The sequence below is a fragment of the Sebastes umbrosus genome, chromosome 22 (genome assembly GCF_015220745.1).
Source record: "Sebastes umbrosus isolate fSebUmb1 chromosome 22, fSebUmb1.pri, whole genome shotgun sequence".
Classification (NCBI taxonomy): Eukaryota; Metazoa; Chordata; class Actinopteri; order Perciformes; family Sebastidae; genus Sebastes; species Sebastes umbrosus.
The window spans coordinates 1,484,392-1,497,986 of NC_051290.1; the positions used below are offsets into that span (position 1 = coordinate 1,484,392).

The 13,595-nt window shown below is 37.3% G+C and overlaps 2 protein-coding genes and 1 long non-coding RNA gene across 3 annotated transcripts in view; 1 reads left to right on the top strand and 2 right to left on the bottom strand.

Annotated features, from left to right (window-relative positions):
* LOC119481876 (low affinity immunoglobulin gamma Fc region receptor II-like) lies at positions 1 to 2,063 on the top strand. Its single transcript, XM_037759191.1, has 5 exons — positions 1 to 126; positions 234 to 278; positions 518 to 772; positions 1,149 to 1,385; positions 1,520 to 2,063. Exons 1-5 carry the CDS (start codon positions 72 to 74, stop codon positions 1,666 to 1,668), a joined length of 741 nt encoding a protein of 246 aa, XP_037615119.1. The 5' UTR covers positions 1 to 71; the 3' UTR covers positions 1,669 to 2,063.
* A 944-nt stretch (positions 2,064 to 3,007) lies between these two features.
* The window catches only part of LOC119481828, a 67,004-nt gene continuing 56,416 nt past the window's right edge, over positions 3,008 to 13,595 (bottom strand). Inside the window, exons 13-21 of the mRNA XM_037759081.1 lie at positions 12,845 to 12,958; positions 11,968 to 12,066; positions 11,789 to 11,854; positions 9,576 to 9,623; positions 8,552 to 8,623; positions 8,100 to 8,186; positions 4,119 to 4,304; positions 3,733 to 3,837; positions 3,008 to 3,498 (exon numbers count right to left, since the gene is read on the bottom strand). Of these exons, the coding sequence (XP_037615009.1) occupies positions 3,829 to 3,837; positions 4,119 to 4,304; positions 8,100 to 8,186; positions 8,552 to 8,623; positions 9,576 to 9,623; positions 11,789 to 11,854; positions 11,968 to 12,066; positions 12,845 to 12,958 (681 nt within the window). The 3' untranslated portion in view covers positions 3,008 to 3,498; positions 3,733 to 3,828. The remainder of the gene's footprint in view (positions 3,499 to 3,732; positions 3,838 to 4,118; positions 4,305 to 8,099; positions 8,187 to 8,551; positions 8,624 to 9,575; positions 9,624 to 11,788; positions 11,855 to 11,967; positions 12,067 to 12,844; positions 12,959 to 13,595) is intronic.
* On the bottom strand, positions 5,711 to 6,514 carry LOC119481916. The gene is made up of 3 exons (XR_005205307.1): positions 6,457 to 6,514; positions 6,005 to 6,091; positions 5,711 to 5,750 (listed from the first exon to the last, which is right to left on the bottom strand). It is a non-coding gene; the product is annotated as an uncharacterized LOC119481916 (long non-coding RNA).

Consider the following 13,595-nt stretch of genomic DNA (forward strand, 5'->3'; position numbering starts at 1 on the left):
AACGTGTTGAACAAACTGAACAGGAAGAGGAAGCTCTCATCTACATTAAACTTCAGCTGTATTTCAGTCTGATGCTCAGACAGCAACAAGACGACATGGAGGTTACAGCTCTCTGCTTCAGACTGAGTGAGTACTGAAGTGTCTTTGTTTTAAGTTTTACATAATCCTATATATGTAAGTATATATAGTGAATGAGTCAATGGGTGATGTGTGTGTTTCCTTTGTCTCTCCAGTGATACTCGTATTCATTCTGCTCAGTGCACATGTTCAGAACAGAGGTAAGACAGACTCAATCCTTCATCAAATCTAAGATTATATCATTAAACTTATTACATTTTCTTTACGTATAGCTGAATCTGAACTGGCTTGAGTTCAGTTCTCATTGAGCGGGAATATCAGAGTGTTCGAATTTAAACTGTATCGGCCACATTTGCAGATACATGGTCTTGATATTGTGCTTTATAACATGTAGGTTTCATCTGAGAGAAATCGTTTCTTGTCCGTCTTTCTGTCTCAGATGCAGCTTTCCGTATCGTTCCAATCAGACTGCAGTTCTTTGAATACGAGTCGGTCCATTTTCACTGCGAGGGTCTGGATGGCTCCACTCAGCTGAGAGGGATCAGGAACGCAGAGGAGTTTATTTCAGCCTGCAACGAGAGGACGCTGGTGCTATCCGGTACTATTCTAAGAGCCTATCCAGCAGACGCTGGAGAGTACTGGTGTGAGACTGAAGGAGGAGAGAGGAGCGACGGTGTCAACATCACCGTCACTGGTAGGTGGAAGTTTCTATGAAACGTCTTTACAGGAAATCCCAAAACGTTGTTATCCCAACTCGTCACATACCGCCGCTTTGCCACAGCCCCTTGGCATCACTTTGGGAGGGGGCAACGCTGCGCCGGTGTGTTTCATACTGGCGCTAAAGGGTGCCTTATGCAGCGGTATCATACGCCGACGGCCGTGACAAAGCCTCCGTATTTAACGCGAGAACGGGATGGAAATCTTTGAGATCATCTTCTGAAATTAAACAAAAACAATGTTGAGAGAGAGTTTAAAGAAAACATTAAACTCATAGCAGTTGTTCAACAAGTTGAGCAAACACGTCAGTTACATAACATTTCATGCCCAGCTAAAGAAGCTTTGTTTCCCAGCTGGTTCAGTGATCCTGGAGAGTCCTGTCCTCCCTGTGACGGAGGGAAACGATGTGACTCTGAGCTGCAGGAACAAGACGACTTCCTCCAACCTCACAGCTGATTTCTATAAAGACGGCCTCCTCATCAGGAGCAGCTCTACAGGAGAGATGACCATCCACAGCGTCTCCTGGTCTGATGAAGGACTCTACAAGTGTGACATCTCTGGATCTGGAGGATCACCAGAGAGCCGGTTAGGTAAGAAAGTCAGTTTGAGGATCAGTTCTCAGTTTGTGTCAGAGTAAAGCTCCAGAAAGCCCTCAGAGACGACCTGTTACGTCCTGTTAATACTGTCCTGGTGTTACAGCAGATGTGTCCTGTTGTCTCTGCAGCACTTCACAGAGAGACGTGTCCCTCCTCAGACCACTTCATACATGTGGTCCTGGTCTTGAGGACTGTGTCCACCATAGTGATGGTGGCTCTGCTGCTGCTGCTGGTGGGACTGCTGCATTGTGGGAAACTCAGAGTCAAGCAGAAATAACTGGTCCTCATGTTTACAGGTCAAAGGTCGTTTGGTCATCAAGAAAAGACGTTTGAACATTTAATCTTCTGTCTTTACTTTGACCTTTGTTCAAGTTGGCTATAAGGTGTCAGACTTCTCTGTGTTACTTGTTCATACTTGCAGTGGCTGTTAGACTTTCTCACACACAGAAAGGTTAACAACCACAGAGCTACTGACTGATGCATGGACTATTTTTAAAAAGCCAGATGACAGTTTTCTCAGTACATGTTGTTGTTCTATGTTTAGTTTTAGACTCTACAGATGCTGCTGATCATTTGAGCTCCTCAGACACAAACCACATGAGAGAATATATGAATAGAAGAGGTGTTCAAGAGGCTCTGTAGAAACAACAAGAAGCAGCTTAAAGAGTAAATAGTGTGTTGAGTAAATATATCATTAAATATGAAGTCATCTGCTGTGTTGCTGCATCATCTCTTTCTTTAGTCAGTCACAAATTAGTAACTGACATTAATATGATGAGAATATAATATAATTGTGAATGGTGAACATGATTAACATTACACCTACTACTGACTTTAGCATTCAGCTCAAAGCAGCTGTTCCTCAGTGCAGCCTCACAGAGCTGCTAGCAGACTGTAGACCAGCGGTTCCCAACCTGGAGGTCAAAACCCCAACAAGAGGTCATGAGGTCATCTGATTCTGAACTTGAATCTTCCTTCAAAATAAAATTCACTGAGATTGATGATCAGCTTTGGTTTACACAACAATTTAGAACGGGGATTAATGTTCACAACCTGCAGATACAATCTTTTACTGTTTTACTTCCTTTTTTGTATTTAAGCAAAACATACACAGAATATTCTTATTTGATTATTTGAAGAGAAAACGTAAATGAAAAAAAAGATTGAGTGGTTTCAGTCAAGAATGTAAGAATGTACAAATATCACTCTATAAATACACAATTACAAGTTGTTTTATATAGTATAAGTTGTATCTCACAGGACAAATATAAAAAACAACAAATATTTGGAAATTGATATATATGATATAAATGTACAGCATCTGTAGTAAAAATATCAAATATGTATTAATCTTTTTATTACAAAAAAAATAGTATTGACAGAATAAATTGAATTACAAATATTACAACACATAGAATAACAAAGATCTAATATAAATATTCAATCCAGTAAACATACAAAATAAAAGTTTTTGAGTGGCATAGCTCAGGTTTTAATTTTGAGATTAATTTATTTAATACTTTGTCTTTATAGCATTTCCATATCTGAGATTTCAGAATATTTTCCCTCAACAATAAAGATTTGTTTTTCAGTAAAATATATATAAACAGTAGCAATAAAACAAATGCAGACTTTCCACCAAATTTCAAACAAAACATGTTTGAATTGTTGAATTTACCAGAAGAAGAGTGAGTACATTTATTTTTTCGAAGCAGCATCCACTAAAAGGTGCCCAGCCCACGAGGGTTAACAAGACACTGCCGACATGAAAAGTAGGAGCAATAACATAATGAGAGCAAGAGAAAAATGGAGTCCTGTTGTTTCTGGTGTATAATGTTTACATCACTATTTACCATTCAGAATCCATTCTGGTGTTACTGATGGTAACTTTTTACCCTTTCCCAAGAAGCAAACAGATAAGATAAGCTAAAAAAAGAAAACGAGTATGACAGCCGGCTAATTAATAACAGCTCAGTTAGAATGAATTGAGTTGATGTCGGACGCCAGTTTTGCTGATGAGGGTGAACTTCAGATTGTCTCCAGAGTTCCAGGGTGTCAAGTCCTTCCAACACAGGTCATACTGCTGAAAACAACCTGTGCCAAACATCTGTAAAATACAAAGGTCACAGACTTACAAGCAGAATCACTGAATCATTAAAGTTATACGAATATGTTATTATTATTATGATTATTATTATTATTATTATTATTATTATTATTATTATTATTATTATTATTATATCCTTTCATTTCTAATGGAACTGAACAACAGTGGTGAAAGAAAGATGAAAAAAAAAGGATTAATGCAACAACATAAATTGAGAAATCAACAAAGACTCACAGTGACGGTGCCTCTAGACTTGAGTTTGAATGATGACTTAAATGTGTATGTGATGATTTTTTCGTTGACCTCCATTTCTAACGTCCAGCCTCCCAGTCATTGGTCCTGAAGGAGAGAAATTAGGTAAGAGAGGGAGGATGCGACTAAAAGAGACTAATGAATAATGTGTTATAGATGAATCCATTGTGTTTATACAGTAAATGATTGTATGATATTTCTGTCTTCTCATGAAAACAAGAGAAAGTGATTCTGGGGTAAACATCAGGTCATTATGTTGGTTTGTCCCATCAGAATATCCCAGGATGCACTTGGTTAACGTACTGCTGTACATATTCTACACACTTATAAAGTACTTATAGTGTTTATACACGCACAAACAGCATTACCTGAAGGACCGTGTTTTTGAGACGGATATAATTGCCCCGTTGGTTGACCTCAACGACAATGGGAAGTTCTGTGTTTGAGCTCTGACTGGCTGAGCTGCTCTTGTCCTCCATCTCTTTCTTTAGGTTCTTCACTTCTTTCTCAGCTTCCTCCCTTTTAGTCTTCTCATCATGGAGCTGCTTCTCAAACTGGAGAGAAAGAGAGATGAAGAGAGACATTTAGTTTCATTCAGTACTTTATTTAGTCCACATTATATCCTGATGAACTAGTTTCTGATTGGCTGGATGTTGTGATAATGTGCACATAGTTAGTCTCAGGTTTAACCTGTTTACTCTGAGCACATCTAGACTGTAAATAGCAGGTGTAACAGTCAGTGAACGACTTAACTGATGAATTCAACATCTAATTAGAAAATAAGAACTTGACATTTGATCTAGATTTACTGTTTCACTTCTTTGTGTTTCAGTTATTAATTTTCTCAGATTTGCTCTCATGGTTATTTTGTTCATGTTTGTCTCAAAAACAAATCAATGTCACATGGAGAAGATAAAAGATGAACCTCAGTGTTCTTGGTCATCAGCTGCTTCAGATCTCTCTCAGCTTTCTCTTTCTTCTGCAGCTGATCACAGAGCTGTTTGTTAAAGTGCGAGAGAGGAGAGATGAAGTAAATGTTCACATTAATGTCTGGATGAATTCTCATTGTGATCAGATGGATGATGTGTTGAAACTGGTCTGTGGTGTTGCTGCTTGCAGCTTTCTAGAGAACTGATCATACAAACAACTAAACACTCAACTCTGCTCTTCGTTGGTCCTCAGTAATACACCTGATATAGTTGAGTCACATCACGACTACTCAGAAACACCGGTAGAATAAACTCTAGTTCACTGAAAAAAACACACCAAGTCTGACTACTAGTGGTCAGAAACACTGATGAAATACACTAATCAGATGTATTAATTACTAAATAGACATATTAATCACTTGCTTTAACATAACCTGTAAAGTAGAGCATGGATTTAATTAGTGTTTGTATTTAGCTGGAGGTAAAGTTATAAGTTAGTATGGTAGAAACATCCACTAGTTGAGTTTCAGGTTCAGAGTGGTGCTGTCCCTGTAGACTATCCACTCAGACTAGTTTGGTTGTAACGTTATTCTATCCAGCATCCAGCAGCAGAAGTGAAGTTCAGTCAATGAGCTGCTGTCTGTAAAGACCTGCTGCTGATGACATGCTGGACTCAGTCTGCAGAGAACTAAAGCTCAGAGTGATGTCACTTGTTTATTCAAAGATTATTAATATTGTCCAAATATCACCACATTTGTCCCTGCATGTCCTCTGGTCCTGATCGTTACACCCTCCTAGTGTGAAGTAGATTGGACTCTATTATGAAACATGTATTCTAATGTGTCTTTCTGCACTTTTTTGCTCCTGAAAATATCTTTGTGACAATAAACATCTTCATTGTTCTTCATTCTGATGAGAGGTATGTGTGTGTGTGTGTGTGTGTGTGTGTGTGTTTACATCTCTCTTCAGCTGGCTGATCTCTCCATTCTTGATATCCAGTTGATGTTTTGTCTCCTCCAGCTCTTCATTAGTCTTCAACTGTATTTGATCTGCTTGTTGTTTGTCCTCCAGCTAACAGACAGACAGATGGATGTTGATTTCAACTGTTAGTAAATCACAATCAGACACGTTATCACAGATTGAATGTGAATAAACAGTTCTACTGTTTTTCTTTGTGTTTCAGTTATTTAGTTTCTCAGATTTGTTCTCATGTTTAGTTTCAGTTGTCGTGGTTTCATATAAATATCAAGTATGAAGATGATTAAAAGAAAGTGAGATGAAAACACAGATAAATAATTAAATAGTGTTTTAGGTAATAAATGAACCTTGGTCTGCATCTCTTTCTTTAGGTTCTTCACTTCTTTCTCAGCTTCCTCCCTTTTAGTCTTCTCATCATGGAGCTTCTTCTCAATCTGGAGGTAAAGAGAGATGAAGAGAGACATTTAGTTTCATTCAGTACTTTATTTAGTCCACATTATATCCTGATGAACTAGTTTCTGATTGGCTGGATGTTGTGATAATGAGCACATAGTTAGTCTCAGGTTTAACCTGTTTACTCTGAGCACATTTATCTAACATGAAATTAGAAAATAAGAACTTTACATTTGATTCCAGATTAGATTGAATGATAATAAATAGATTTACTGTTTCACTTCTTTGAGTTTCAGTTATTTAGTGTCTCTGATTTGCTCTCATGGTTAGTTTAATAATCTTGGTTTCAGCAACAAATCAAAGTCACATGAAGAAGATAAAACAATGATTTGGTTAAAAGATGAACCTCAGTGTTCTTGGTCTTCAGCTGCTCCAGTTCTCTCTCAGCTTCCTCTTTCTTCTGCTTTTGATCCCAGAGTTGTTTGTCCAACTGGGAGAGAGGAGAGATGAAGTAAATGTTCACATTAATGTCTGGATGAATTCTCATTGTGATCAGCTGGATGATGAAACCTGTTCATACTCAGACAGTTTGACTCAGTTTACTCTGAGTGGATTAATACTGGAAACATAACACTGATTTATCATCTGTTACATCAACAATACTGAATACAGAGATGCTTCTGCTTTAGAGTTATAAAATACCATACCTACTACCTGCAGGAAGAATGTAACTGAATAGTTATACACATTTGTATTACTAGTTCAGTGTCTATCCAGAACATGTCTGTTCACAACAGACTGAATGTTTGGTCTGTGGTGTTGCTGCTTGCAGCTTTCTAGAGAACTGATCATACAAACAACTAAACACTCAACTCTGCTCTTCATTGGTCCTCAGTAATACACCTGATATAGTTGAGTCACATCACGACTACTCAGAAACACCAGTAGAATAAACTCTAGTTCACAGGAAAAAACACACCAAGTCTGGCTACTAGTGGTCAGAAACACTGATGAAATACACTTATCAGATGTATTAATTACCAAATAGACGTATTAATCACTTGCTTTAACATAACCTGTAAAGTAGAGCATGGATTTAATTAGTGTTTGTATTTAGCTGGAGGTAAAGTTATAAGTTAGTATGGTAGAAACATCCACTAGTTGAGTTTCAGGTTCAGAGTGGTGCTGTCCCTGTAGACTATCCACTCAGACTAGTTTGGTTGTAACGTTATTCTATCCAGCATCCAGCAGCAGAAGTGAAGTTCAGTCAATGAGCTGCTGTCTGTAAAGACCTGCTGCTGATGACATGCTGGACTCAGTCTGCAGAGAACTAAAGCTCAGAGTGATGTCACTTGTTTATTCAAAGTTTATTACTATTGTCCAAATATCACCAGTCTTGACCCTGCATGTCCTCTGGTCCTGATCGTTACACCCTCCTAGTGTGAAGTAGATTGGACTCTATTATGAAACATGTATTCTAATGTGTCTTTCACCACTTTTTAGCTCCTGAAAATATTGTTGTGAGAATAAACATCTTCATTGTTCTTCATTCTGATGAGAGTTATAAGTGAGTGTGTGTGTGTGTGTTTACTTCTCTCTTCAGCTGGCTGATCTCGTCAGTCTTGATCTTCAGTTGATGCTCTGTCTCCTTCAGCTCTTCATTAGTGTTCTTCCACTTCATGTCAGCTGCTTGTTCCTTAAATGATGAATCCAACATGTAATTACAGAATAAAAACTTTAAACTAAACAAACAGATTGTCACAAAATAAGTTTCATCAAAATGATTCAGCAGAACAAAAAGTAGATCAATAAATATCTAATCTTTATCACCTTTGATCAAAGATTCTATTTAATATGAATAAATAGATTAACTGTTCTTCGTTGTGTTTCAGTGAGTCCAGTTTCAGATATTTTGTGTCTCAGGTTTGTTCTCATGTTTAGTTTCAGTTGTTTTGGTTTCAGACAAATATCAGTTATGAAGATGATTCAAATAAAGTAAGATGAAAACACAGATAAATAATTAAACAGTGATTTAGGTATTAAATGAACCTTGGTCTGCATCTCTTTCTTTAGGTTCTTCACTTCTTTCTCAGCTTCCTCCCTTTTAGTCTTCTCATCATGGAGCTTCTTCTCAATCTGGAGGGAAAGAGAGATGAAGAGAGACATTTAGTTTCATTCAGTACTTTATTTAGTCCACATTATATCCTGATGAACTAGTTTCTGATTGGCTGGATGTTGTGATAATGAGCACATAGTTAGTCTCAGGTTTAACCTGTTTACTCTGAGCACATCTATCTAACATGAAATTAGAAAATAAGAACTTTACATTTGATCACAGATTAGACTGAATGTGAATAAATAGATTTACTGTTTCACTTCTTTGAGTTTCAGTTATTTAGTGTCTCTGATTTGCTCTCATGGTTAGTTTAATAATCTTGGTTTCAGCAACAAATCAAAGTCACATGAAGAAGATAAAACAATGATTTGGTTAAAAGATGAACCTCAGTGTTCTTGGTCATCAGCTGCTTCAGTTCTCTCTCAGCTTCCTCTTTCTTCTGCTGCTGATCACAGAGCTGTTTGTTAAAGTGGGAGAGAGGAGAGATGAAGTAAATGTTCACATTAATGTCTGGATGAATTCTCATTGTGATCAGCTGGATGATGAAACCTGTTCATACTCAGACAGTTTGACTCAGTTTACTCTGAGTGGATTAATACTGGAAACATAACACTGATTTATCATCTGTTACATCAACAATACTGAATACAGAGATGCTTCTGCTTTAGAGTTATACAATACCATACCTACTACCTGCAGGAAGAATGCAACTGAATAGTTATACAGATGTATTACTAGTTCAGTGTCTATCCAGAACATGTCTGTTCACAACAGACTGAATGTTTGGTCTGTGGTGTTGCTGCTTGCAGCTTTCTAGAGAACTGATCATACAAACAACTAAACATTCTGCTCTTCGTACCAAATAGGCGTATCAGTCACTTTCTTTAACATAACCTGTAAAGTAGAGCATGGATTTAATTAGTGTTTGTATTTAGCTGGTGGTAAAGTTATAAGTTAGTATGGTAGAAACATCCACTAGTTGAGTTTCAGGTTCAGAGTGGTGCTGTCCCTGTAGACTATCCACTCAGACTAGTTTGGTTGTAACGTTATTCTATCCAGCATCCAGCAGCAGAAGTGAAGTTCAGTCAATGAGCTGCTGTCTGTAAAGACCTGCTGCTGATGACATGCTGGACTCAGTCTGCAGAGAACTAAAGCTCAGAGTGATGTCACTCGTTTATTCAAAGTTTATTACTATTGTCCAAATATCACCAATCTTGACCCTGCATGTCCTCTGGTCCTGATCGTTACACCCTCCTAGTGTGAAGTAGATTGGACTCTATTATGAAACATGTAATCTAATGTGTCTTTCAGCACTTTTTAGCTCCTGAAAATATTGTTGTGAGAATAAACATCTTCATTGTTCTTCATTCTGATGAGAGTTATAAGTGAGTGTGTGTGTGTGTGTTTACTTCTCTCTTCAGCTGGCTGATCTCTTCAGTCTTGATCTTCAGTTGATGCTCTGTCTCCTTCAGCTCTTCATTAGTTTTCTTCCACTTCATGTCAGCTGCTTGTTCCTTAAATGATGAATCCAACATGTAATTACAGAATAAAAACTTTAAACTAAACAAACAGATTGTCACAAAATAAGTTTCATCAAAATGATTCAGCAGAACAAAAAGTACATCAATAAATATCTAATCTTTATCACCTTTGATCACAGATTCTATTTAATATGAATAAATAGATTAACTGTTCTTCGTTGTGTTTCAGTGAGTCAAGTTTCAGTTATTTAGTTTCTCACATTTGTTCTCATGTTTAGTTTCAGTTGTTTTGGTTTCAGACAAATATCAGTTATGAAGATGATTAAAATAAAGTGAGATGAAAGCACAGATAAATAATTAAACAGTGATTAAGGTATTAAATGAACCTTGGTCTGCATCTCTTTCTTTAGGTCCTCCACTTCTTTCTCAGCTTTCTTCCTTTTGGTCGTCTCCTCCTGGAGCTTCTTCTCAATCTGGAGGTAAAGAGAGATGAAGAGAGACATTTAGTTTCATTCAGTACTTTATTTAGTCCACATTATATCCTGATGAACTAGTTTCTGATTGGCTGGATGTTGTGATAATGAGCACATAGTTAGTCTCAGGTTTAACCTGTTTACTCTGAGCACATTTATCTAACATGAAATTAGAAAATAAGAACTTTACATTTGATCACAGATTAGATTGAATGATAAAAATAGATTTACTGTTTCACTTCTTTGAGTTTCAGTTATTTAGTGTCTCTGATTTGCTCTCATGGTTAGTTTAATAATCTTGGTTTCAGCAACAAATCAAAGTCACATGGAGAAGATAAAACAATGATTTGGTTAAAAGATGAACCTCAGTGTTCTTGGTCTTCAGCTGCTCCAGTTCTCTCTCAGCTTCCTCTTTCTTCTGCTGCTGATCCCAGAGCTGTTTGTTAAAGTGGGAGAGAGGAGAGATGAAGTAAATGTTCACATTAATATCTGGATGAATTCTCATTGTGATCAGCTGGATGATGAAACCTGTTCATACTCAGACAGTTTGACTCAGTTTACTCTGAGTGGATTAATACTGGAAACATAACACTGATTTATCATCTGTTACATCAACAATACTGAATACAGAGATGCTTCTGCTTTAGAGTTATAAAATACCATACCTACTACCTGCAGGAAGAATGTAACTGAATAGTTATACACATTTGTATTACTAGTTCAGTGTCTATCCAGAACATGTCTGTTCACAACAGGCTGAATGTTTGGTCTGTGGTGTTGCTGCTTGCAGCTTTCTAGAGAACTGATCATACAAACAACTAAACACTCAACTCTGCTCTTCATTGGTCCTCAGTAATACACCTGATATAGTTGAGTCACATCACGACTACTCAGAAACACCGGTAGAATAAACTCTGGTTCACAGGAAAAAACACACCAAGTCTGACTACTAGTGGTCAGAAACACTGATGAAATACACTAATCAGATGTATTAATTATCAAATAGTCATATTAATCACTTGCTTTGACATAACCTGTAAAGTAGAGCATGGATTTAATTAGTGTTTGTATTTAGCTGGTGGTAAAGTTATAAGTTAGTATGGTAGAAACATCCACTAGTTGAGTTTCAGGTTCAGAGTGGTGCTGTCCCTGTAGACTATCCACTCAGACTAGTTTGGTTGTAACGTTATTCTATCCAGCATCCAGCAGCAGAAGTGAAGTTCAGTCAATGAGCTGCTGTCTGTAAAGACCTGCTGCTGATGACATGCTGGACTCAGTCTGCAGAGAACTAAAGCTCAGAGTGATGTCACTTGTTTATTCAAAGATTATTAATATTGTCCACATTGCACTAAACTTGTCCCTGCATGTCCTCTGGTCCTGATCGTTACACCCTCCTAGTGTGAAGTAGATTGGACTCTATTATGAAACATGTATTCTAATGTGTCTTTCACCACTTTTTAGCTCCTGAAAATATTGTTGTGACAATAAACATCTTCATTGTTCTTCATTCTGATGAGAGTTATGTGTGTGTGTGTGTGTGTGTGTGTGCGTGTGTGTGCGTGTGTTGGTGTGTGTGTGTGTGTGTGTGTGTGCGTGTGTGTGTGTGTGTACTTCTCTCTTCAGCTTGCTGATCTCTTCATTCTTGATCTTCAGTTGATCTAGTAGATCTTTTGTGTCCTTCAGCTCTTCATTAGTCTTCTTCCACTGTGTGTTAACTGCTTGTTTGTCCTTCATCTAACAGACAGACAGATGGATGTTGATTTTAAAGACCTGCTGCTTTTTAGCTCCTGCAAATATTGTTGTGACATCATCATTCTTCGAGTGTGTGTGTGTGTGTGTGTGTGTACCTCTCCCTTCAGCTGGTTGATCACCTCATCCTTGCTCTTCAGCTCTTCATTAGCCTTCTTCCACTGTGCCTCAGCTGTTTCTAGTTGTTTGTCCTTCAGCTAACAGACAGACAGATGAATGTTGATTTCAACTGTTAGTAAATCATAATCAGACACAGATACACAATAAACATATATTCATCTGTTAGTGTTTCTTTTAATGTGAGAAGTGTTTGACCCTGATGTTCAGTATGAGGTCCTGGAGACGCTGGACTCTTTAACTGCTCTAAAAAACATACTTTTTATTCATTGTATTCATTCATTCATCTTTTATTCATTCATTATATTACCTTTTTCCTTTTGTTTTATTATTTATTAAATGATATTCTGTTAGTAGTTTATTCATGTAGTTAGTCAAATAAACATTTAATTTATAAAGAACTTGGTTATTTGATGTGCGTTTATATGAAACAACTCTAATCACTGTTCACTGTGCCCAAGAACTCCGTAGCAAACCTGAGATCAAGAGACTCAACTGATTAATATAACTTTTTGAAGTTTTTCCTGTTTTTCTAAAATTGGGTGGCGTCCTAAATTAAATAAATAAATATAAGGTTGAATTCTGATATTGAAAGTAATTGTGTATGATATCTGAAGATGAGTTTCATCACTCTCCTTCACCTTTTACAACAATTAATGTGTTTATATTCTTTATTTTGAGTTATTAATTATAAATACATATTTTGATATGAATTAATGATTGATTATTAATCTGCTCTTTGTAATCATGCTACAGACAGATAAAAAGCTCAGTAATGTTTTTTTCAAAACCATAATGTTCTAATTTTGAAAGAGAAACCTTTATTGGAGAATACAAACATACAATATAAACACTAACCTCCCTGTTCTTAGTCTGCAGCTCCTCCTCCAGGGTCTGAACTCTGTTCTCAGCTTCGTGTCTCCTCTGCTGCTCATCCTGGAACTTCTGTCTGGAGACCATCGGCCACTTAATCTGAAAGAGAGAGAGGAGACAGAGATTAGAGACAAGATGAGAGACATGTCTCTTATTAGGGAATAAAATCATGAATATTAAGTAAATTTCATGGTCTGATTTGTGTGAATTTTTCATTTTCAGTAGAGTTGAGATCACTCAGCTGTTCCTGTTAGAAACTCTGCAGTTCAACAGTTTGACCAGAACAACACATGAAATGAGAACTACCAATTACCCCAGAAGACCCTCCAACCTCCCTACGCACCAAAGATAACTGGTCTTTCTCACTTTTTATACTAAATAACGAGCTCTGAAGTTAGACTTCCATCACTAGACAACATGTTACAAACTCCACGTTACAACCGTCACTACAAAACACTTCTCCTCCATGCAGGCGTGTAATATTCACGCCTCGGCGAGGCAAAGCGTGACACTGACACACTTTCTTCCGTTCTATTACATGCTTTACCGTGAGACTGGGCTGCCCCTATAATACTAGGAGACAGAGATGCGACCGCTTAGCTTGGGAGACAAAGTGAACAAACTCCACAGTCAGTTATTACGTATCTTTGAACTGAACAAAATGATTCTATTTAGTTAAGGTATTTGTGATTTCTGCCTCCACAGTGAACCAGCCTGCTCAACACTGAACTTTCAC

Bases quoted from the DNA above. Each gene is read 5' to 3' on its own strand.
- LOC119481876 (XM_037759191.1), top strand. From the start codon at position 72: ATGCTCAGACAGCAACAAGACGACATGGAGGTTACAGCTCTCTGCTTC. The intron at 127-233 runs GTGAGTACTGAA...TTGTCTCTCCAG, and splicing joins AGCTCTCTGCTTCAGACTGA to TGATACTCGTATTCATTCTG. The intron at 1,386-1,519 runs GTAAGAAAGTCA...TTGTCTCTGCAG, and splicing joins ATCACCAGAGAGCCGGTTAG to CACTTCACAGAGAGACGTGT.